The following is a 24971-nucleotide window of genomic DNA, read 5'->3' as shown; positions in this document are numbered from 1 at the left end:
CACAATTAAGGGCTGTTCTCCATTCAGCTATCGCTTTTCATGATATCTAAGTTAACGCTCACATTGATCCCCCATGTTTCCAACAACTTCTTTCTTAGTATCAAATCGCTGTGTCATCATTTTCTAAATGCTCAATACATGCGTCGTGCTTTTCCTTTTCAACGTCGTTGAGGGCTTCCGGGCTGCTCAAGACATGAGTTCGCCAATTTCGCGCAGGCACTCCCTCAGCAAAAAGCATAGATATTTCAAGATTCGTCCTCCCCGTAGTCTCGCCAACGCAAAACCAGACCCAGATCAACGAGGTGAGTGACGTGCCAGCATACACAAAGCCAAGCATTGGTCCCAGCCCAGCCGTATAGTATAGATATGGAGCTGTGAAAGACACAAGCCATGTGATGAAGTAAAAAACAACAATTGAGGCTGACATGATCTTGTTCTGGTTTGGACCGACAGCCATCTCCCGAGCGACTGTGTAGGCAAGAGGACCAAGACCAAAGTTGAATGCGACAATCACGACGTATGAGAAGACAACGATCACGTATTGGCTGGTCTTGGTCAATTCTCTAGTACCAATCCCACCAATAACGACGAAAGCAAAAAGCATCATTCCCGTTGTAACTAGCAAATTTTTGCGACGACGGACCTTATTGCCGGTCAACACAGAGGCTCCAACGGCAAATATTTGTAGGATGTTGGTAATAAGCTGGATGGTGAACGGCTCCGAAATGCCGATCGCTTGCGCAAACACGACACCATAAACATAAAAGAACAAAATGCCGCAAATCTGCTGGGCATACATGGCCCCAGCAGACCAGATAACTTTCTTCCGCTCAACAGGGTTGAAAAGCAAAGCCTTCCAACTGGATGACTCGGCCTGCGAATTCTCAATTCGTTTGATGTCCTCCAACGTGGCGATATCGCTGGCTGGATCATAGGTTGGATCGCTTCTGTGAATTTTCCGGAGCGACTGCGCTGCAGCTTCGGGCTTGCCCATGAGGACATACCATACAGGACTCTCGGGGATGAATGGGAGACTAATAAACATGAACAACGGTAATATGATGAGACCGCCCATGGGAAGCTTGTAGGACAAGGACGATTTGATACTCTCAGTGCCCTGGGTGATACCTCTATTGAAATGTTAGATCGCGTCTTGTACCGACAGAAATGAATTCCGGAGCCATCACTTACGATGCAACGAGTTGGCTGATCGACTGCAGAAACTGAAACGACATGAGCGCCGGTCCACGAATCTCCACTGGCGCTACTTCTCCCATATACAGGAGAGATGTCACCGTGAACTGCCCGACGCCCAGACCGATCAGGATCCGACCAAGCACGATAACCCCCTCATAATGCGTATCGGCCACCTGTGTGATGCCACCGGCTAGAATACAGACCGAAGCAAACCAAAAAACAACCTTTCGCCCGAAGCGGTCATTGATAGGCGCGGATATGAGGGCACCCAGCAAGTCGCCGATATAAATCGAAGACGCAGTCAGAGAGGAAAAGTCCACAGCCAGGGCTTTAGCGCCGTCTTCGTAGTGGTTTCCATAGTCGTTTTTGAATTCCTGCATGGCAAGCACGCCGTTGTAGTACGTGTTATCGTAGCCATAGACCAGAGCGCCGATCGCGGAGACGGCGCAAAAGAGAAGGGCCCATTTATGGGCTTTGAAGTCGAGTTTGAACATGCTGAAGGCCCCCATGGTAAGAAATTCAAGTATACAGCGCTATCCAGCGCCTAGCAGCGTTAAGACTGATGAGGTGCCATGAGCGACACGCGCTGATCTTAAATACCCCAGATTCATGGTTCTCTCGGGAAACCTCCCCAATGCGAGTCTATGTGCGCACAGGCATCACGGCCATGACGGCATTTCCAAGGAACGAAAAAGGCATCGCACCAGTTAAAGTCAAAAGCGGCTCATTCTAGGCGAAGATTTTCACCTCGTATCTTGAACGCGAACCAATCAACCATAGTGACAAGGCTTGGCCCGGGGAAGTCTCCGATCAGCGCGCAGGCTGAATGCGGGGACCCATCTCCAGGTTTGCGGGGGAGCTCCGACTGGCTGATCTTGGCACATCGACTTTTGCCTCTGAAGAAGTTCCTCAAGCAAAGATTCGACGCGATCTATAGTGGAACTTATAATGGGAAAGTTCACTTTCGACGCCCGCTTGTTGATACGTACTTTTTCACCGTCGACAATGCCATGCGGCCTCATACAACTCGTAAATTAGGTAAGAAAAAAACAGTCTTTTTATGGCCTATATGTGATAGACTTGAAAGCCTGCTTGATCCCTAGGTTAGTTGGGCTAAAAGAATGGATAAATACGTAGAAATTCGAATAAGATTCTACAAGGGGAGTCCTTCGGATTTACGCAGAATAGTAGTTAGCTTAGAGTATGTAGGATCCTCACCTCGGTAGGTATCGGTACTTAAAAAGTCGCCCGTCTAAAACCTAGACTATTGTAAGATAGAAAAGGCGAACTCTCTATGCATCACGTTCCTAGTCTATTGGGGTAATGGGTAGCCGGGCAATAGTTGCCGAATTCGGAAATGTCTGGGATCGGTGAGGCTGTCCACACACGTCGATTGGCTAATTTAACAGGGATACCAGGGTATTGCTATCTTAAAAATGCAGGATTAAAAACGCCCCATGCTAAATTTTCTTTGTTTGTATCAGGCAACTCTTATTGTTCCACAAGTCGGGCGATGAATATAAAGTATATTGATAACTTAATGCCAGCACCTCACCGGGGATCCACCATCTTAGCTGTCCTATTCAGTCAAAATATTTTCCATCCAATAATTTACTCCTGCAGGATAGCGGTCCCATTTGAAAAATTTGCACGGTGTTTGCCTGGTGGCACATGCCCCGCCAGAGCGTCTTCATAATTTCCTATTCGGGTAATAGGCAAGGATTCTAGCCCCCCCAAGCCTTTGGATTCTGACCCACTCTATTTGACAAGGGTAGTTACATATGCAATACTCGGTTTTTCTTTGTCTGTTATATATATTTCTATTTGATCTGTATGATCCGTATGAGCTATTTTCGTACCGGTCAAAGCCTGTTTGTTCTATTTTGGGTCATTAACTGGCTGAGCGAGGTGATCTCAGGTCACACGATTCAGGCATTACTGGGGGGATAAGATACCCCCTGTCCTGCCATCAGCGAGAATTTCAATTTTTCTCTCATCGAAGGCAATTTCCCTATGATTACTTTTTATTTTTACTCTTTGCTCTTATTTTTACCCGTATTTTTTGACAAGCATTAAAAGCATAACCCGCATGCTGGTCCCAATACCCAGTCAACCCTTGTTAAGGCAGGGCTCTTTTCTCAGTAAATCTTCTGTGATCATGAGTGCCCTTGACCATGATCTGGCCAGCAAGAAGAGAGACGGTTTCATTACTTGTTCTCAAATTGAAATGTTGGTATATATGTAGCATATGCTGACTGCCCAGGGGACTTTTGGTCTTTTGGTGCAGGCCTCAAGAGGTCAGATGGCGAGTTTATTTTCTATTTAACGTCTCTCTGACTACTATGCTAACTTCCTCTACAACAGATTTGGTTTTTCACTTTGCTTTGCTCAAGCCTCACGCTCTTCAGACGCACTATTTGGATTTTCGATGCTCATCTCTTCATTTTCAACGCCTTGACGCTGAGCTCCTTACTATCATAATAGGCTCTTCTTTATTGCCTTACGAGCCAAGTCGATGCGCTTACACGTATTCCTTACGTTCTATCGCTTGAGGCCTCTATTGTTAAACCCCTCGACACTATCAAACAGGCTGAAGTAACTCTGGAAATCCTATAAAAAAAACAACAGGATTGAAATCATTGGGCTGAACAAATATCTTAACAACAACAAACGTACCTGCGCGCATGTGTATATGCCAAGTTTTATTTCCCATCCGGTGCAGATTATTCTAGAAGCCTAGATTGATCCTGGCTATGCTTTTGGCCGATGACATCTTTTAGTCGGCTATTTAGTCGACACTTGTCGCTGGAAGCACCATTGTGGAGCTCAACAATCCACGGGTGATGATATTTCGACGGACGTCAAACTTTTTCAACCATTTTTCGGTTATTTCATTTTCATCTGTCCGCCAAAAATGGGCCAAATTCAATATTGGCCATTACATGAGACGTTGAAATTTCGGTGGTCAGGCACAAGCTGCCAAGATTATTGACACAATGGCAAACGTTGGACATACTCGACCTCCTGAAAATTTCAAGACCGCGATAGAGCCCTGAAAATGGGCTTACGTTTAGCACCATTGCTGCTGCCGTGCAAGGATGAAGCAACCTAATCTATGTGCTCCTACAGGTTAGTAAATGCCGTATACTCCCACGGAAAATTATTTTCTTTTACTAATTTTGATACTCTAGGAAGCTCTGGGACATCTAAATTGATCAACGGGGTTTCCTGCCCAGGCTGCAGCCCAACAACTTGTCCTGATGGGATGGAAAATTTCGAGGCCTTTGTTTTTAAGGCCAAAACCCAAACGACCAATTCACGTTCTCAGTTTACCTGCTGCGTGAGGGGGCCACTGGTGCATTGGGCACCGAAGAATCTTGTTCTCGCATAACGTATTTGTTATCGAGGTTGTTACTTGGGAGGAGGTATTTTGCTACCGGGCCTCTTCCGGTAGGATGTTTTGCTGGAAGATGGTCTCTAAAACAGGTACATTGTACTCAACAAGGAAACATTTCCATCTTTGAGAACTGAACTTGGACCATTCCACCCTCCAAACGGCTCTGAGATGGTATTTTCTGTTTGGTGGCATCTGTTGGTGCACACCCATTCTGCCGGCTGTTTCCCCATTGGGGTTAGTACTCCCGTGCGCTGACCGCCCGAACCTCCACTTATGTTCAAGTCAACCAGCAGCATTTAGCAGATCATCCGAATATCACCTCCATTATGTGCCCATCTGCATAACAGAAAATTTCAATTGAGGTTGCGAAATACTCAGGCGGTGGGTTCTCAGAGTTGATATTCTTCCCGCGTCCGCTAGCACTACAGTACATAGTGAACTGCCAACCGGTCCCGGAGAAACTTTCTAATCAAGGAGGAAAAACGAAACAAACATGTATCGCAAGGTCAGAATGATCCAATGGTGCTAAATTCGGAAAACATGCCAACACTTTGGTTAAAGCCAGTAACATAGCGATATCTCCGAGCTTATAAATTGGAAAGATCTAAATACAGAATCCCTCAAAATTCTAGTCCAGACCCCGGCGGCCGACCCTAACCATTCCCGGAAATACCCACCGCCCCCAGCCCTAACTGCATGGACCACTATAGTATTTGAGCCAATTTTCAAGTCCCACGGGGGCTGTCGTATTGATTCTTGCTAATATGACGTATTTCTATGGCCCGTAATACTCAACGATAAATAAATCCGCGGTGATATATCGGTTTTTCGGTTACATAATGCGCGTGTTCGGTACTTCGGGCGGGTTTAGGAGCTACCTCCGATTTGCCGATCTTCTTCGTCCGAGCATATAAATACCACCATCTAGACTATACAAGCATGACTCTAACTAAGCATCAAACATTGCACTTTACGGTTGTTCTTTAGACAAACGAGTTTAGATTTCAATTACCCAAAGGCAGCACCATGGCATCAACATCAAGAATCGTCCTGATAACAGGTAAGACTTACCCTAATACCTACGCTTTTATTTTCTTCTAGGCCCATGACTAATTGTATTTCAGGAGCCAACTCTGGAATCGGCTACGCAACGGCCAAAGTTTTGGCGGCGGTGTCTGCCAATTACCATGTCATAATTGGAGCGCGAAACACAACCAAGGGCGCTGAAGCTGTCCAAACTCTCCAGTCGGATCCCAAAACAAAGGGCTCACTGTCAACAGTGCACATTGACATGAACGATAAATCCTCAATTTCAGCGGCTGCAAAGCAAGTCGAAAAAGATTTTGGCAGAGTAGATGCGCTCATCAACAATGCCGGCATCTACGTTTCCTCGGGTGATCTTGACTACGAGCTCGAGTCGCAATTCAAGACAAATGTTGTCGGTGCAGCTCTCACGACACGTGCGTTTCTACCTTTGCTGCTCAAGTCGGCCAGTGCCTACTTGATTTATATCACGAGCAGTCTTGGGTCGGTAACCGAAGCCTCGACTCCTAGCTCTCCCTTTGCATCATTCAAAGGTATTGGATACCGCGTGAGCAAGCAGGCAATGAATATGGTCATGGTAGAGGACCACAAAGAATTTGCACCTCAAGGAATCAAAGTCTTTTCTGTCTGCCCAGGTCTCGTCGAGTCAAACCTTCGAGGAACAAGCCCGGAAGCAGTCAGCGCCGGTGGGCGCGCTCGGCCTGCCGAAGACTCGGGGAAGTTATTGTTGGGTGTACTCGAGGGTAAGAGAGATGCAGATGTTGGCAAGTACCTTCACTTCGACGGCGTACGCCCATGGTAGAGATATTATGGTTGGTTGAATATGTTCTCATTTAAGGACAAATGTCTTGATAGTAGCAAAGAAATACAACACCTTCTCATTGAAACGAATTGCATATAACGTTGAATTATTCTTTGGGGTGGGTATTAGAATGACCCCCTATACCGCAAGACCGTACTTATAGGAAAGGGGAAACAATTAACATATAGTAACATTTTAATTGTGACATTGACTGCATATTACTTATTATAATTCGACCCACACGCCGGCAGATAAACCAAAAGAATCCAGGGAAGATTTATGGAAGAACACCGCCACCTCCTGCCTGAGAAGTATCCTGTAGACGTCCTGGCAAGCCATCAAACTCTTTGTGAAGCGCATCCTGGTCGTTGCAATTTCGGGCCGAGTCAAAATCAATCAAAACGGCTTTCGAATCACGAACAAGAAAGTTGAACCGATTCGTGTCGCCATGATGGACCCCTAACTCGTGCAGTCGCCGAATTGCATCTTGGCACTCCACAAGATCGTTTGGGCCAGCGTACCGGGCATCTCTGATGCATTCCATCAGGAACCCAATAACTCGGCCGTCTTCTGTGAAATGGCCCAAAATTTTTGGTCCGATTTCATGTTCATGTATCCATTCGTAGTCAATCAAACCAGTGTTCTAGAAACGTGATTGACATTGCTTTTTACTTTCTCAGTGTTTATATTCGAAATTTAGAATTTTCGTGCTCTGCTATATATGTAGCCTAGAAACTGTTAGACTTTTCGCGATGTAGTGATATTTCACATGTATCTTACCTATGTATTGACTTGCTGGTGTAATATGTTTTGAAGTATGATGTGAAAGATTGGTTATTTCGCAGTTCTCAAGTTTCTATGGTTGGGAAGGGCTGGCTTTATATTTATCAATCACAAGTTACATTCTCTAAGCACCAGACTCGATATGAGAAGACGACTTTCGCGTTAGTGTTACCAATTTAATATTGCTTTGCTAACTATAACCCAATTATAACGTGGAATACCTCCAACTTGAACGCCACTAGGAAAAATATTGCTATTTTTATTCTTTTACGCGATAGAATGCAGCTTTAGAACATGTGTGATATTACGAATCTCGATCTCCGGAATCGCGGAACCCGCAAAAGGGTTCAACAACGCTGAGGAACCAATGTTTGTTCCATAATTAGCGCCAAACACTTGTGACCAAATTAAATATAGTAGCAAAGTTGCGCGAGCATATCCTCGATAAATGTTAGTTGGGTATTTTGGGCGGACATGTTCAGAAATACCACAACCACCTAGCACCAGGTACCTCAGTCTCCCCTAGATAATCCCTTGCAATATTCGAATTCATATACAAGCAGTCCATCCATTGATATCAATACAGTTTCTACTGTTATCACCATCGGAATAAAACGATGGACAGTCAACCAAAATTGGAGCTCCTCCACGCCGAAGCCGATGAAAACGATGATAGCTTTGTCCGTCTTCTGGTCAACGGTCAAAGCATCAAATATGTCACCATCGAACCTGGCCTGTACCTGCTGGAAGATTTGTGTTTCGGTTCATCCCTAATATCTCTTCTTCCGGAACTCCCTGCTGGAGATTGGAACGATGGGCTGGTGGCCAAAAATCCACGGAACGGCAAGCCACATTTTACAAGTGCTGTCCGGACTCGCTTCCCAGGTATCAAACATCAGTGGCACGGAACATATGTGGATTATCTTGATCTGAAGATGGGAAAAAGGCTACGAACAGGAATATATGAAGCAACATGCTTCCAATTTGAAAATGCTGTTGTGGTCGCCAAGTTCGCTCGCTTCGAGTGGGAGATCCCATATCTTGAGAACGAGTCAACCGCTGACCCTTTGAAGATGTGCACCCAGTTCTTCCGCATGTATACGTGTGGTTGCAGAAAGACCGAGGAGTTCCAGCAATGCCCAGAGCGATTCGGGACGAATGTTAAATGCTCTCCTGTGAGATGGACTGAATCAGGGGCGTCTCTCCACATGTGCATTAAACACATGGTCAAGCCGGGTAAAGACGAGATGCGCAGATAGAAAAGTTCCCGGCTGCTATGACACATGTTGTCATAAGTAAACAGAACGAATTTGATAATCTGCAAGGATGGAATGGGTGATACATCGGCTTCTGCTCTGTGCGTCCTGTTATATCTATTGTCGGTTGATGAATATTCCTGTATTTTCTATTGTATTTAAAGCTATACATGATTTACGTTCAAACTTTTATTGCAATCAATTCAAATTAATTGTTGTCGCACATGCTTCCCGTCTACAATCTCCCCGCACTCCTCGATATGGGCTTTGAGGCTATCTTTGGTGAATTTCCTTCGCCAATGAAGCGGTCGATTATAGTGGTGGGATCTACAAGCTGAACAATGAAACCCCCATTCAAGGGATGTAGCACCAGGATTAAGGAAAGGGGCGCGGACAATTGCCACGAATCGTTTAGGGTTAGACGAGTACCCATCAAATTCATCCTCGGTTCTAGGTCGACGCGGGTTTGGGTTTGCAGCACCTGCCGTATGCTTAGATCTCCGTAGATTGTATTTTTCCAACTTCTTAGCCTGTATATGTACCGAGTGCTCGTTCATTTTGCTTTCGGAACCGTGTATAGCAATTCCGGTTCGCCGCGCAGCCCTATAATCGACTAACGTGAGTCGATCCCGGAGTTTAATTTCTCGTGGTGAATAATAGCCGGGAACAGTCTTCATTGTAGGCAGGTTCTCCAGATGAGAACGGTCAAGTCCAAATTTTCGAGTCGCGTCTGCTTGCCGTAGTGGAAGATAGTCGGCCTTCACAGTGAAGCAGAGAAAACAAACACGGCAGCATGTAATCAGATACAAATATCCGCCAAAATCACCACAGCTCTCGCATTCGGCCGTCGAAAGCTTTTCATAAAGGTCCTGACAAGAAATCCACCGACCGGTCCCAATAGTGAAGATCCCCCAAAGTGTAACTGGCGCGTGCGTTGTGATTGCTTTGTATTGAGGAACCAAGTCTACGATCGATGTAGCTCGTCGATTAACGCGTCGAAAGGCGGTTAATGATGGTATATCAAGCTGAATAAGAACCATGTGGAGCAGCTCTAACGCACCAAGCCTCTGTGTTGGCACGAGATGGCCGCGTTGCCCCTTGTCGAGGTGAACATATCTGATGTGATCTAACGTGTAGTCCTCGATATTAGGACTAGCATATGTCAACTCATTGCCACCGTAAGGCATTTCAACATCATTTAATTCCTTTGGGGAAAAAAGCCTGCGAGCTTGTGCTTGAGTATATCCTGATTGCAAATGTTATGCACAGTCCGCAACGCAAAGAAATGGGCCAAGGAACTAGTGTGAGACCCACTATTTCTCGGTTTCGGCCAATGAAATTCCTTTTCTCTACTTCGTGGTTTTAACCCGTCTTCAGTGCTCTCTTCATGCAGTTGATCATTGCCTTAAAGGTCAGGTATTTCTAGGCAGACTACCTCTAGATTTATATTATGACTTTGCCTTGCATTTCTTGAGTAGGGACTTATTGCTGAGGAATAAAAGCACAACTCCGTCAAAGGCTCTGGGGAAGGTGACAAAACATTTTTTTAAAAAAAATTTACATCACTTTCAAAAGATCAGTTTCCCATGTTCTAGTTCTATAAACAAGTTTGGGGGTTTATAATCAGCCATTTTCACCGGGCTAGGGAAAAGGTCGTAATATCAATTCATTCCTTCCGGTTAAAGAATCCCCCTTTCCTAGCAGCCACAGGTAGTTTGGTTGGCTAGTATTTACTCTCGAAAATGTTCTAAAAAGCCGTCTCGCGCATTTACTTTGTCACGAGCTAAATATTGATGACTTGAAGACAAAAAAAAAAAAACAGTACGTAGGAGATATACTTCACTAGACAATTCAATATACAAGTAGCAAAAAATATTTATAGTCCATAAACTCCGCCAGTTGACAAATTGGTTGCTTTACATATATATGCAGTGACCTCTTCTAACCCTGTCGGTATACACATCTTGCCTCTACTGCCTGATAAACACCGGCATCATTTCAACAGGGCAGTCAACATCGACTGTCCTTCCTCCCTCAAAAGTCTCTCCCTGATCACCGGCGATAGCCCCATCTTTGAAGAACGACCACGTTCCTCGTGGCAAGTAGACAGAGCGCGTCTTCTGGCCTGGATACAACACCGGCGCACAGAGATATTTCGACCCGTACAGATACTGATCCTCGATCTCCCATGCATGGACATCATCTGGGAACTCGATAAACAGTGGTCGAATTACCGGTGTCCCCTTTTCATGGGCCTCTTTCATCAACCCCCGCGTATAGTCACGTAGCTGTTCGCGAATGTTTAGATACTTGACGCAAATACCGTACACCGCCTCACCATACGACCACACTTCATTCGGTGCCCCGGATAGGCAAGTTGCACCCCCAGTCGTTCCGAGCTGTGGCTGTTTTGGCTCGCGATCTCCATGCAGCCTCATAACAGGGCAAAAGGCACCCCATTGAAACCAACGCACAAGGAGCTCTCTAAAGGGCTCCTTCGTGGGATCTCCACCGTGGAAGCCACCGATATCAGTCGTCCACCACGGGATGCCTGAAATACCCATGTTTAGACCAGCAGCAAGCTGACAGCGAAGCGATTCCCAACTAGAGGCAATATCGCCACTCCATACCAACGCTCCATACTTTTGGGATCCAGCCCATGCGCAGCGTAAGAGATTCACGACATTCTTCTGTCCTGCAGCTGTCTGTCCCTCGTAGAACGCTCGTGCGTATTCCTTGGGATAGATGTTCCCTATCGTCACGTTCGAGCCGAGGTGATACCGATAGTTGTCAAAATCATACGCAGTGTACTCAGGTTCAGCTTCATCGAGCCAAAACACTCGAATACCCTTGGAAAAGTAGTTTTTCTGGGCTTTGTCCCATATGTATTTTCGCGAACCAGGGTGTGTGGCGTCGAAATGCACGGTTTCGCCTTGGAAGTTCATTGCTGTGCGAATTCCGCGGTCTGCGCGGATGAGGTATCCCTTTTCTCGCATTTCCTCGTAATTCTCCGAGCGTGTATCGACTGTGGGCCAGATAGAAACCATGAGCTCGATTTTCAGGGAGTTGAGTTCCTTGATCATTGCGTCTGTTTTCGTCAGTATCTGCTTCACAACTATCATCATTTGGAGGGGGGATTACCTGGGTCTGGCCAATAGACAGGGTCAAATCTCCAATCTCCCTGCAGTGGCCAGTGGAAGAAATCAATAACAATTAGATCAATCGGAAGCTTTCGTCTGCGATATTCTCTTGCCACTTCGAGCAACTCATCCTGCGTCTGATACCGAAGCTTGCATTGCCAAAACCCAAGTCCATATTCAGGCATCATAGGCACTTTGCCCGTGACATCTGCATATGCCTCCACAATATCCTTTGGAGACTCCCCGGCCACGATCCAGTAGTCCAGTACCTTTGTTGAGTATGCCTCAAACGACATGACATTTTTCCCCAACACGGCACGGCCGATACCAGGGTTATTCCACAGAAACCCATACCCCAACGACGAGACCGCAAACGGCACAGATGCCTGCGAATTACGGTGCGCAAGCTCAAGATCGATCCCCTTGAGATCCAAAAACGGCTGCTGATATTGCCCCATACCATAAATCTTCTCCTTGGAATCCACGCTTTCCAGTCGGAGCGTGAGATGGTAATCATCCCGCCCGGCATGGGGCTTGAATTCACGCGCTTCAATGTTCAGCGCCGAGCATTTTGGGTCCAGCTGGTCGTTGCGGTTGCGCATGTATTCTTCGAGAAGCAGCTTTCCGGTGTTCGTGTTGTGGATGGTGAGTTTGCCGCGCGCTGAGATGGTTGCGCGGATGGCGCCGTTGGTGAGACTGCCGCCTCCATCTTCATCGGTTATGAGAGTTGTTGATGGTGAAGAATAAGGTTTGAGATCCGGCGAGAGAGCCCAATCGTGATTGTGAGGGAATTCCGGCAGGTGCGTTGCCCGGACGCGGACGGCATTGGGGCCCCAGGGCTCGATGCTTACTTTTTCAGAGTCGAACTGGTATATCAGTCGAGTCCCTGTCAAGTCCTTGGTAATCATTTTAAGATTTTCTTTTTTGGGCTTTGGCTTTGTAATAGTCTTTGTCTAAAAGTAAAAACAGGGGTACGGAAAATGTGGCTGTTATAGTTCCACGAATGGGTGCTCCCCAGATTAATAGTTGATATTTTTAAATATTAGATCGTAAACCCGTTATTAAATGCTCTATTTATCCTTCAGTAATTCATGCCCAACACGTAGAAACATATGGTTTCTGCGGGGTAAGCTGCTCCAAGAGGGTCGTCTTTAGGCTGAATCGCCTTCTCCCCCGCAAGGATATTTACCCTTTAGGTGGGCCATATGTAGTAAAACTCCGTGTATCATTGAATATTCTCCGTATATACAGTAAGACAACAGCTCAGAATTCGACGTGAAACAGCTTGCTCGTGCGAATTCGCTCGCCGTACTTGTAAAATATCAACGGCAAGGGAGCGAGAGCAAGCGCAATAAAACCGAGAACCGAGTTCCCCCAGCCAAGACCCAGTGTGGCATACATTTTATTTCCGGCAAGCGGCAGCAATGCTCCGAGCAAAGAGCGAAAGACGGTGTTGGCGGCTATTGCAGAGGCGGCGTAGATTGTGTATGCGTCGACGAGGTATGTTGACGTGCACATCTATATAGCGCTTGTCAGCAGAGTCATAAACAATTTCTTCACTAACAATAATACGTACAAATCCCATCAACATTCCTATTCCGAGACAGGAGGTCCCCAAGATAGGCAAAATCCAGTGATAATGCTTCTCAGCCGTCCATCCATACCAGAACAGAGCAAGCGGGATGAACCACGCGCCAAATATCATGGGCGGAAGCCGATACTCAGGCTTGGGCACGCCTCCGTTCTTCTTGGTAAGATAATGCTGAAGACGATCCGACACGAGTCCGAGAGTGAATAGCCCAATCAGCGATCCAACGCCAATACCCAAATAAGCCAGGCCTACGGATCCCTGCGAAAAGCCGTAGTTGTCCTCAAAGACGGTGGTCATTGTGGTAAACAATAGATATAGATAGCCGTAAATGACGGCAACATAAAGCGACAGAAGGAACACAATCGGAGACAGGAAGAGCATCTTTGTTGGGCGCACGATGGAGAAAGCGAACAAATCACGAGGCGATTTTCCTGTATCTAGGACGGAACGTAGGTCTGGGTTGCCTGTTTCTTTTCGTAGTCGCTTGGCTTTGCGGTCGAGAAGAACGTAGGCGTAAGATTCGCGCATGAACACGACTGTTAGAATGCTCACTACGCCTCCCTATTCAATGAACTATCAGACTCATGTTATTGAAGCAGACTGGTATTGCTGACATACCGCAATTGCCAACACCCAAAAGGTCCACCGCCATCCTGCTGCCTGTGTAAGGTATCCACCCGCTACACAATAGAATTAGCATTGCCAACGAGTTATCTATACAGCTAATACTTACCAACCGGACCGATGACAGGTCCCAGAAGAGGTCCCAGTGCCCATGCGGACATAGCAGCACCTCGCCGTTCTGGCGGAATCATATCCGCAAGGGTGCCAGCCCCTATCGTTAACGGGCAACTTCCTGCTAGTCCGGCGAAAAGCCGAAAAACTATCAGGGCCGCCATGTTGGGTGCAAGGGCACAAGCTACATTGAAGATGGTGAAGAGGAAGTTGCAGGCCGTATAGAGAGGTGCGCGGCCGTACATTTCCGACAACGGAGCAATCAACAGTGGCCCGAAACTATAGCCAAGCAGATAGACAGACACGACGAAGGAAGCCAAGTAGATGTTATCCGACTTGAAATCCCTCATGACCTGGGGTACACCGGGTGCGAACATGGACGAGCCCAGCGGTCTAAAAAAATATGCAAGAGTTAGTCTGTTATGCCCCTTAGGCATCATGAGAGTCGCGACCACATACGTCAACAGCGTGATGATTGAGATACAGCTTGTGATTATCAGCTTCCGCTTGAGCGTCCAGTTCATTGGGTTTTTTGGGTCGTCCGGTCCATCCCAGTCGACCAGGTTTGGATCGCGAGGCTCTGTTTGAGCCTCGTCTGGCTTGTCGGCCTTTTCTGATGGCGCCGAGCCACTTTCGAGATCGCGTGTGACATGTTGCACTTCTTTCTCTACCACCGAATCGCTCGTCTCATCTGCGCGGACTACATCGGGGCTCTCGCCATCCGCTACATCTGGTGTTGTTTGTTAGTGGTTTGTGGTCTCAATTTGGACGGTGTAGAAGAGAAGAGACATACCGGTGTGCGCCATGCCACTTGAGCAACCCCGGAGACGCGAGGGAGCAAAATGCGGGGAAGGAGCGCTTCTTTCTAACGCTCGCGTGCAACAGGGAGACAGCAGACAAGACAGTCTTGAAGGGGAGGTTTTATTAAAGACGGATTATTAACATGAAATTAGTTACAGGTTCAGCTATATATTATATTATTCATCCAATATTAGCAGCCTGCTAGGGCGCTTTATCCTTTATCCCGCATACGTTGCAATGTTCTTCTCGTCCCAACAACAGCCTTCAACACATTCGCTTAATGCAGTTATGCACGCTTGTGCAGCGCGCACGTGGACTGCACTAGCACAATATTGGCATAAAACGCAGTTGTGCACCGCGTGGTTGCCAGGGATAAATGGAATAAAAAGTAATGCACAGCATATGCCACGCCAAGCGCTACTCTCATTGGTCTGTCGGCTGTAATATCCGCTTTTCCCTCGCTATTTCTTCAGCTCTGACCAATCATATGCTACGCGTTCGGGTATTTCCTCTTTGGGAAGGAACCAGCATGCACATTTTATGCAATCAGTCTATCTACTTCGAAATCATCTGAGCTGGTGCTATGGCTTGGATAAATGATAGTTCTAACCCCAAATGTTTCCTAGTTTAAAACTACTCCGCAAAGGCACTAAATCGAGCCATTATCCTTTCAGCCTCGATCACCTCCCGCTCCAACACTTCTCTATGCTTCTCGCTACGGATACGAATCACACACTCGAATGGCCTTGGGCGTATATTGAACCCCTCCGTGTACGCAAAAGTGTCATACCTCCTCGTTGACCCATCTGCTTCCGTGTACGGCAAGATATCGAATGCCCACAGCATCTTCGCGACAGCGATAAACAGTGAGTTTTGAGCTAGTCCCGCTCCCGGACAGATTCGTCGTCCCCATCCAAACGAACTGTGTCCGTCTTTGGACGGGTGTGGCTCCCCTTTTTCCTGTGGCGTGGATTCAACATAGCTCTTTGGCAGGTATTCCAGTGAACTAGGCGGCACAGAATCCGGCAAGAATCGAAGAGGGTTAAAATGGTGCGGGTTTGGATAGTAGCGCGGGTTGAGGTTAATGGCCCATGAGTTGGACAGGATGTTTGTTCCCTTTGGGATGTAGTATCCCCGGTATGTATCTGACTCGGAGTTGGCATGTGGTGTTCCACCCAAGACGGCAACCGGGCGGATACGGAGAATCTCATTGCATAGAGCATCGATATATGGTAGTGACTTTTTGTCATCAAAGGTTGGAAACCGATCCGTGCCAACAACTGCATCGAGCTCCGCGTGTGCTGCTTGGAGAGTAATCGGGTTTGTGATCAACATCAAAATTCCGCTGCACAGTGTGCTCGCCGTCGTGTCGCTCCCGGCTCCAAACAAAGACGCGGGAATAAATGAAAAGTCCTTTTCGCTGAGCAGGGAAAAGGACGCCGGATCTTCATCGCGGGCTTGGAGAAGAAGTTTTGTCAATGAATCCGGCAGGTCTTTCTTCGTTGCCATCTCATTTCGTACCTCGCGGACCAGCGACATGTTGGCATCGGCCTCAACGCGCCCCTTTGCTTGAATAGCTCGTTTCCACGGAGCAAAAATGGTTGGCACGTATTTTAGCGCTGGTATACTTTCAGCCAGATACTGTCCGGGCACATTAAGCGAGGCGGAGTATTGCATAAAGTCCAGCCGCTGGCGAATAATATTTGCATTCATCGAGTCGATCCGATGACCATACGCAATACTAAAAACCACACTCGCCGTAAACCGATCCATAATTCCTTCAAACGCGTCTGGCCGGGACAACAACTGATAGCACAACCTCGTTGCCTCTGCTTCCTGGACGGGCTTGTACACGCGCAACGCGGACGGGTTCAAGGCTTGATGCAACAGCTTGCGTCGAATCTGCCATTCTCTGCCATACGGCTGCACGAGAATGCTCGCGTTTTCCCAGTACAGCTCGCCCATGACGACGAACCGCGGCCGAGAGCTGTATTTGTTGCTTCGCTTTTCGAGCAGATCGACGGCGACATTTGGGTCAGAGATGATGACTGTTGGTCGCCTGCCAATCCAGAGTGTGAATATTGGCCCGTATGTTCGCGACCATTTTTCGAATTGGATCCATGGCGAAGATGTCGGGATCAGAGGTTTGTTGCCGATGAAGGGGAGTGGCCGCGGCCCTGGGGGCATGCGCAGAGAGAGAATCCAGTCATGAATGATGATTCCAAGCAGTATTGACGCAGCGGTAGCTGGAATTATGTACCACGACTGCACGATGGCGCCAAAACTGGATAATATAAGCGCGAGCATTATGTATATGCTGAAGACAAGAACAGCAACAGATCTCAGCTCCGGTTTTAAATTTCGATCATATTTCTGCCTACTATCGCCAGATGAAAACTTCAGAGTGCACACGGTCAGTGTCCACAGTCCCACATGCCTGTTGGTGCGGGGAACGCTCCGGACGGGACCCCGTGGGGGATTGCCGGCCCCTGGGCTTCTCCACAGCAGACACTACAGCCAGCAGATCAAAGTTATTACCATATTCTTAGTAATTACGGAGTACTCGGGGCTGCGTTCAAAATACCCCGCGGCAATACTATATCAGGACTACGATAAGCTAATGTGATCTTATCAATATGTGAACAAAAGTCTAGGACCAGCCCACGGTCTATGGACGATTGCCACTCCAATTTTTGATTTCAACCATGTCTAAATTCTCTCGCAAATCCCCAACAGGTATCAAAGTGCTCATTGTGGGTGCTGGCTTTGCCGGCCTCACTGCTGCGATTGAATGCCATCGCAAGGGCCACGATGTCCAGGTCCTCGAAGCCTTCTCGGCCCTCAAGATCCTGGGCGACATCATCTCGTTTGGTCCCAACAGCGGACGCATTTTCCAGAAATGGGAAGGGGTTGAAGAGGCCATGGATCCAATCTGCCACAAGAGCGACGGAATCAAGTTTGTGACGTACCAGGGTGAGGATCTCTTCACACAGTACTGGCATGACGAGGAGTCGTTTGGGAAGAAATTCAACGGTCATCGCGGCGAAATTCATGAGATTGTCTTCAAACATGCGCAGGCTCGCGGGATTGATATTAGATTGGGCCACCGCGTGGTGGATTACTTTGAGACGGATACCGAAGCCGGTGTGGTGGTGAAACAAGTTGATAATGCCGGTTCAGAGGAGCAAAAGTTCACGGCGGATGTGGTCTTTGCAGCAGAAGGTGTTCGTTCTAGAGGACGCAAGATTGTGTTGGGATACGAGGACAAGCCTAGATCGTCAGGATACGCCATCTTTCGATCGTGGTTTGACTCTTCGAAACTGACGTCGCCGTTGACTGACCATTTGTGGAAAAATGGAGACTCGCATTGTGCATGGGTTGGACCAGACGTTCATTTCATCGCTGCCTCGCTGAAGAATGGAAAGGACTTTAGCTGGGTATGCACACACAAGGTGGGCTTCCTTTCTCTTTATACACGTAGCACAAGTGTAAAAGCTGATATTGAGCAGGACGAAGCCGATATTGAGGAATCCTGGTCCACGCCCGGCAAGATAGAGGACTGCCTCAAGGTCGTCGAGGGCTGGGATCCAATCGTGCAAGAGATTGTCAAAGCCACTCCACCCGACTATCTCGTCGACTGGAAACTAATCTACCGCGACCCGCTGCCCACCTGGATCAGCCCCAAACAACGCATTGCTTTAATTGGCGATGCCGCACACCCGTTTCTGCCGACATCTATCCAAGGCGCATCCCAATCCATGGAAGACGGAACCACGCTGGCCGTCTGTCTGGAGAAATGCGGCAGCCGGTCCAACGTGACCGAGGCTCTACGCGCCTACGAGCGAATTCGGTACGACCGGGTCTTGAAAGCGCAGAAAACGGGCGAGACCACGCGGGATAAATGGCACAAGGCAGATTTTGACCAGGTCAAGGAGAATCCAGAGGCGTTGAAGCTTCAGCGAGAGGCGTGGCTGTTGGATTTTGACTCGGAGCAGCATGCGTATGAAGTATACGACGGTGTGACAGCCGAGTTGCATAAGGAGACGTAATAATCTTGTAGAAAGACTACGAATATACTACTATCCATTCAGATCAATATCCATCCTGTAGGTTCGTACCAACAAAGGGTCCATCAAGGCAAACTTTCTCCCCGGCAGAACTACTACTGCGGGGCCCCGCAGAGCAACTTAATCCACTACAGCTCGGGCCTGGGCCCAATCAGCGCGTGGTGATCGGACATCCTCCGCTCCCCCCCAAGTGCCGGCCGGGTCTCCCCCTGGTACGTTTCCGCGTGTTTTTGAGTCTGTCTTTCATGGGTTGGTCAATTGACGAGCTATTTAATAGTGGCAGCTCCTAGCACCCTTTCTCACGTCAAACACGCCGTTTTTTTTTTGGCAGGTGATGAGCTCTAACAGTGAAGTAAAGCCCGGACAGATATTTCTTATCTACGTGTGACAGCATTCGGCGATTTTTGTCTTCATTTCGTCTCTTCTCTTCTTTTTCTTCTATTTTTTACGGACCTTTTTCGGCTTCAAACATCATCTAGAGGCACGTCATTCACCATGCCATTCGGGATCCTAGATTGCAAGAAGATGGAGCTCGTGCCGGGGACGGGTAAGTCGATTTTCTCCTGAGGCAGCAGAGTACAGACAGGCGTTCAATTGCTCACAATAAAACAGCAATCATGGGCGACAAGGAGTCCACTGAACCTCCCCCGGAATACGCCCACATCCCACTAGATCAGTTAAAGCACGGCCGAGGCAATTTCTCGCACATCATTCTCGTGCCACAGCCATCCAACTCACCGAATGACCCGCTAAACGTGAGTACAAAGGAAACACCACATCGATCATCTAGAAGAATATTAACGTTTCTGTTTTTTTTTCCAGTGGCCACAATGGCAAAAAGAACTCATCCTCCTCATCATCGGCCTCTCAGCTGCCGTAGTCGGCGCGTTCGGTCCAATGCTGTCCCCAGGCTTCGTCCAGGTCTCCGCTGAACTCAATATCAGCGTCAATACACTATCCCAAGCTACCGCCTGGCTGACCATGACGCTCGGCCTCTGCGTGTTTTTCATCAACCCGGTCGCCAAAATCTATGGCAAGCGGCCCATCTACATCTTCGCTAGCGTGATCATGTTCGTGACGAGTATCTGGGCCGCCGCGTCCAGCTCGTACGATTCTTTCCTGGCGGCTCGGGTCGTGTCAGCCCTGGGGATGGCACCGTATGAAATCCTCGTTCTTGCGACAATCAAGGATCTCTACTTTGTGCACGAGCGTGGCACGAGAATCGCAGTGTGGAATCTGTTCCTCATGTGCGGTATTGCCGGCGGTTCGCTGATTTCAGGGTATATTATCCAGAATCTGGGCTTTCGATGGACCTTTTGGATGTGTGCCATCCTGTTTGGCGTGTTGCTTGTGGCGATTGTCTTGTTTGTGCCCGAGTCGACGTTTCTCCGTCCATCGTCTCTTGCAAATCTCGCTTCTTCTACGGACAAGACTCTAGACGAGCACGTCGAGGTAGAAGACGCTTCGCTCGAGATCCAAGCTACTGCCACTTCAAACAATCAAGACACCAGCACCCAAAAGCAAACATATCTCTCCAGCCTGCGCATCTTCAGCGGCAAGTATTCCAACGCCTCGCCGTTAAAAATCTTCGCGCGCCCGTTCATCCTCTTCTTCTACCCAGCTGTCTTTTGGGGCTTCCTCCTCTTCGGCATAACCCTGACCTGGATCGTCGTCTTCTCCGTTGTTAATGGTGTCATCTTCGTTGCCCCGCCTTACAATTTCTCCATCTCGGAAACAGGGCTGATCAGTCTGAGCCCCTTTATTTTGACACTTATCGGCGAAGTCGTTTCTGGTCCCCTGAATGACTGGATCTGCATTTGGCTCACCAACCGAAACCGCGGCATCTACGAGCCTGAATTCAGGCTTCCGCTGGTCCTCATTGTCGCCATATTGGGTGCTGCGGGGTTTTTTGGTTTTGGCGCCACCGTGCACTTTGAGACGCACTGGTCGGGCCCTGTCTTGACGTTTGGGCTGGCAAATATGTCCATGGCGTTTGCGTCGACCAGTGCGTTTGGGTATGTGATTGATTGCTATCCGCAGCTGAGTGAGGAGGTGTTTGTCTCGGTGAATGCGCGCAATTTGCTTACCTTTGGGTTCACGTATTTTGTCAATAGTTGGCTGGAGCGGGATGGCGCGTTGGTTATGTTTAGTGCGCTGGGTGGGTTGTTTCTTTTTGTTTGTTTCTTGACGGTGCCTATGTGGGTGTTTGGGAAGAGGATTAGGAGTCGTATTGGGAGGACCCAGTGGTTGCAGGAGTTTATGAACGATGAGGATTGAGCAATTCTCTAAATATGTAACAAATTCGAAAGTGTCTAAAAGGGTATCAATCAAACTTGCAATGTCAAAATCTCCAGTTATCAAAAATGGAGTTCCCTCCTTCACAACCCTTCGAAGTAGTAAAATCTCCCCGTCCGTCTTAGGTCGACTGTTCCTCTCCATCTGCTGCAAGCCTCTGAGCACATGTGCAAATGTAGTTTGTTTTCTAAACAGCACATGACGGAAAGCTGCCGCGCAGAGATGTCGAATGTGGAGGGAGGAGACGCCTGTTCGTTTAGAGGTAGACGGCACTTGGCGTCGCTTCGAGTGAATGAATTTTGTAGCGAATTCCACAAGATCTTGTACTGTGCGTAGAATGAGACCCGGTGAGGGGCGTGATTGCGGTCTCAAAGTTTTATAGTATCGGTACATTTTAATAGCAGTCTCGATGAAATTAGTGTATATCCCCAGAAGCACCACCTTGGAGTTGTTATGTTCAGTGTCGAGGAACATGGTATGTGTTTGCAGTCGGAATGAGGCTAGGACCTTTCGATGAAATGCTTGCCCTGGAACTCGGCTAGACTCGACCGTAAGACTGTCTGTGATATTCCCTTGACCTCGGCCGTGGTCACGGTCTTTGCGCAGTTCTAATGTGTGCGTGTCGATGAGATTACCACAGTAGGGGAAAAGCGTCGATCCGACTAAACGAGGCACCTTGGTCCCGTTTACAGTGGCTTCAAAGTTGACAAGACTCTTGCTCGCATTGACCGTGATGCCATACGCGGGCTGGCCGTTCATCATAACCTGTAAGAACCGTCTTGCAAGAGCTGCATCTGTCGTGATGAGGAGAAAATCATCAATCAGTCGCAGCAACAGCGACTTTTCGCAGTCTAAGAACTTCAAGACATCTCTCTCTAACTCGCCGTAAAAGAAGTTGCACAGCAGACTCGACAGCACAGAGCCCTGTGGGATACCGTTCTTTTGGCGGTAGTATTTCTTTCCAATTTTCACGAGATTCTTCCTGACATGCTCATCCAAAAGATCGAGCAGCGTGTCTACTTGATGATTCCTAGCGGCGGCTGTGTCAACTTGAACCGTGTTCCTTTTCGTGCTCTTAGCACCGATGGGTTGAGGAGTACTGTGTATCTCGCCGAGGCCGATTGCTTTGCTTGTGAATTTGCGAATAGGCTTGGCGTTTCGAAACTTGTCTTCTGACGACAAAGGGTTTCGTTGTGTGTCGCCTGGTCTGATTTCCACATGTTTCGTAACGTGATAAACACGCTGTGTCACGATATTCTCCATCATCGAAACCAAGCGACGCTGGGGAATAGTGTCAAAGCATGACTGGATATCCAATTTTACAAAATAGAGCGTTTCCTGTCCTTGTTCACTCGACAGGTTCTCTTTAAACTTCTTCAGGCGTGGGTACATTTCGCCCACGGAGAACATAGACGAGCCGAGTAGATGTGGGTTTTGTTTCTTTTCGTAATCGAGCACGTTGAAAACTGGTGTCAGTGTCGAGTTAATGCTGGGTCCCAAGAAAGATTGGTTGCCAACTCGCTTCGTCGTTCGCCTTCGTAAGTTGATGATCGGACGCGTGCCGGTAGATTTTGGCAGCAGTCTCACCGCACTAGCTGGCAGCTTCTTTCGTCCAAGAATACGGGAGACTCTGTGGCGTTTGATTTCATCAAACATTGAAGATTTCATATCTGCCAAGGGCTTCTCGATCATACGCCGCCACACATCATGTCGGAAATAAAACAGTTTGTTTCTGTGGACTTGGGACTCGGTCACGTAAAAATTAGAGCGAATGAGTGGGATCAACAATGAGTCGAATATGTAATAGACTAGCTCATGTAGGATCTCGGTTCGTTTGCGAATATCAGAAAGAGACACCCTATCACCATTTGTACTTTGGCAATTCGGAGGCTCAAGCCAATGAAGAGAAGTGACCTGCGAAGTTAGCTCGGGGCACGCCCAAGGCACCTGAAACATACCTTTATGCCTCTGCAAACCTCATGCAATGTGAGGCTCTCGAATCGACTCAAGCGGATGAATCGGTCAATTTGCTTCATTAGACATTGTTGGTTTGATATACCGTCCTCTTCAAGGCCAAAGAACTCTCTTGGAACCAATTTCTGAAGAACTGCGCGACAAAATGCGGAAACTGAGGATGTGGGAGTTGCATAATCCGTTAAGCCAGGTTTCTGTGTCGGTGTATGTTTGGCAGAGGGTACTATGCTTGATGAGTCCCCATCGACATAAGATACCTGTGAGGGTCCCGATTTTCTCGAAGCCGGCAGTGATACCTGGGTAGCAAGCTGCTGGGATGTCTTCAGATCCGATACTGCTAGCAGTGAATTGAGTCTAGCAGGGCCTGTCTCCTACAGCTGTGAGAGGAGGAATTTGTGAAAGGTCAAAATGAACATACTTCAATAGGGCAATAATTCCTCAGCAACTCCGTGTAAGAACAACCATGGTTACGCTTCTGCAACTTCCTAACCAGCTGAAAAGGGTCTCCACGAAGGCGCTTTGGCACTTTTGGTATTTGTTGTGGGTGTTTTGCCTTTTTTAGCTCTTCTGAACGAGCAATCTCGTCTTCGCGCAACGTATAGTCTTTAAAAGGCTGGACTGTCTGACGGTTATCAACTTGCGATGTAAACACATTATGCAAGCCAAACTGTCGAGGAAACATGTATTTCATTACATGCATAGTGTGGATTGGGTCGTCCGAATTTGAAAAGCGATTGAGCACGTCTGATCCACGAATCAGAGAGTTGGTCGAAAGTGAGGATCTAACTTACGGATGTGTCTCAGGCCAAAACGGATGTCCCCTCTTGCATTAAGTGCTGGGCGGGCGTACAACATTCGCCGTCGAACAAAAACGATGTTGTTTGGTTTGTGCAGAATTTCGGCGGCGTTTTTTGAGTTGGAAGAATTCTTGGACGCAGCGTCAACAGGTGGTGTAATATTAGTATTGAGGCCTGCCGTCACTTCATCTATTGGCTCTAATTCCGACAGATAGACTCCTAATGACTCTGTTCAGCTTGGAAAAGCCGTGCACATCTTCATTACATACCGCTGATTTGATGAAAGGCCGATTTACGCTCGTCTATGCAGCGGAATATGCCGCAGTCGAGCAACAATCCAATCATAATATCGTCTCCATTTACTCCGAGTAAGCCGAGAAGATCAGTCCAGGGAGCCTTCTTGAGTGCAAGTACATGGTGGTTAGGAAACTGGGACACAAGACCAGGTATATTGAAGTCCAGGGCTCCGATGCCGTAGTTCAGGATTTGCTTTCGCGTGACACGCTGAAAGCCATTAGCCAGGACATGCTGTGGCTTGCGGTCCGAGCTCGTCGTGCGATTGAAGAGAGTTGCAATGGCAAAGTCGACTACCTGTGCGAGGCCGGTTAGATCGCCATGTGCAGGTGGAGGGTCACACAACAAGCAGTTCAACTACGTTACCTCGGACTGAGGGCTGCATGGCCCGGTGTCAGTGCAGAGCAAAGAGCGTTCTTCTGACTGCGTAAAGGCAGCAAAGTCTCTCTGGCGTGCTTGCACCACAGCAGCAGACGTAGTCTCTTTGAGAACTCCGATGAGCGTCTGGTCCAACACACTAGCTAGAGCCTTGTCACTCCCATCGCCGTCGCCGCTGGCTGCTTTCTCATCATCCTTGAGAGGGGACTTCCCGACAGAAGCAATGCGACGACGCCGTGCTTTGGAGGCGGAAGGCAGTTCGTCAAGCAGATACTGTCTTAGGCTCACTAGTCGTGGGTAGTATCGTGACAGAACAGGATGGGTCTGTGTCGAGCAGCGTGAGGCTCCATCTTGTTTGAGGCGTTTCGTGTTGAGTCCATCGGCGGCCGGCTTGGCTGGGCGCCTCCTCTTCTTCCCCAT

At 48.0% G+C, this 24971-nt stretch overlaps 7 protein-coding genes across 7 annotated transcripts; 3 read left to right on the top strand and 4 right to left on the bottom strand.

Annotated features, from left to right (window-relative positions):
• Positions 1-100: 100 nt before the first annotated feature.
• TRUGW13939_01584 (uncharacterized protein) lies at positions 101-1706 on the bottom strand (the record flags this gene model as incomplete). Its single annotated transcript, XM_035484783.1, has 2 exons — positions 101-1130; positions 1192-1706. The coding sequence occupies 2 exons, from the start codon at positions 1704-1706 to the stop codon at positions 101-103; spliced, it is 1545 nt and encodes a 514-aa protein (XP_035340676.1).
• A 3914-nt stretch (positions 1707-5620) lies between these two features.
• TRUGW13939_01583 (uncharacterized protein) lies at positions 5621-6440 on the top strand (the record flags this gene model as incomplete). Its single annotated transcript, XM_035484782.1, has 2 exons — positions 5621-5654; positions 5719-6440. The coding sequence occupies 2 exons, from the start codon at positions 5621-5623 to the stop codon at positions 6438-6440; spliced, it is 756 nt and encodes a 251-aa protein (XP_035340675.1).
• Positions 6441-7840: 1400 nt separating this feature from the next.
• On the top strand, positions 7841-8482 carry TRUGW13939_01582 (uncharacterized protein; the record flags this gene model as incomplete). Its single annotated transcript, XM_035484781.1, has 1 exon — positions 7841-8482. The coding sequence occupies one exon, from the start codon at positions 7841-7843 to the stop codon at positions 8480-8482; it is 642 nt and encodes a 213-aa protein (XP_035340674.1).
• Positions 8483-8682: 200 nt separating this feature from the next.
• TRUGW13939_01581 (uncharacterized protein) lies at positions 8683-9666 on the bottom strand (the record flags this gene model as incomplete). Its single annotated transcript, XM_035484780.1, has 1 exon — positions 8683-9666. One exon carries the CDS (start codon positions 9664-9666, stop codon positions 8683-8685), a length of 984 nt encoding a protein of 327 aa, XP_035340673.1.
• Positions 9667-10449: 783 nt separating this feature from the next.
• Positions 10450-17053, bottom strand: TRUGW13939_01580 (uncharacterized protein; the record flags this gene model as incomplete). Its single annotated transcript, XM_035484779.1, has 9 exons — positions 10450-11567; positions 11621-12465; positions 12932-13137; positions 13196-13771; positions 13829-13890; positions 13944-14338; positions 14405-14675; positions 14739-14755; positions 15537-17053. The coding sequence occupies 9 exons, from the start codon at positions 17051-17053 to the stop codon at positions 10450-10452; spliced, it is 5007 nt and encodes a 1668-aa protein (XP_035340672.1).
• Positions 17054-17451: 398 nt separating this feature from the next.
• Positions 17452-21090, top strand: TRUGW13939_01579 (uncharacterized protein; the record flags this gene model as incomplete). Its single annotated transcript, XM_035484778.1, has 4 exons — positions 17452-18746; positions 19167-19360; positions 19426-19568; positions 19636-21090. 4 exons carry the CDS (start codon positions 17452-17454, stop codon positions 21088-21090), a joined length of 3087 nt encoding a protein of 1028 aa, XP_035340671.1.
• A 46-nt stretch (positions 21091-21136) lies between these two features.
• TRUGW13939_01578 (uncharacterized protein) lies at positions 21137-24971 on the bottom strand (the record flags this gene model as incomplete). Its single annotated transcript, XM_035484777.1, has 7 exons — positions 21137-21145; positions 21196-23022; positions 23067-23453; positions 23501-23826; positions 23874-24098; positions 24149-24470; positions 24540-24971. 7 exons carry the CDS (start codon positions 24969-24971, stop codon positions 21137-21139), a joined length of 3528 nt encoding a protein of 1175 aa, XP_035340670.1.

The sequence above is a fragment of the Talaromyces rugulosus genome, chromosome I (assembly GCF_013368755.1).
Source record: "Talaromyces rugulosus chromosome I, complete sequence".
Lineage (NCBI taxonomy): Eukaryota > Fungi > Ascomycota > Eurotiomycetes > Eurotiales > Trichocomaceae > Talaromyces > Talaromyces rugulosus.
Note: the sequence above shows the minus strand (reverse complement) of the source record. Positions and strands in the feature narration are given on the sequence as shown.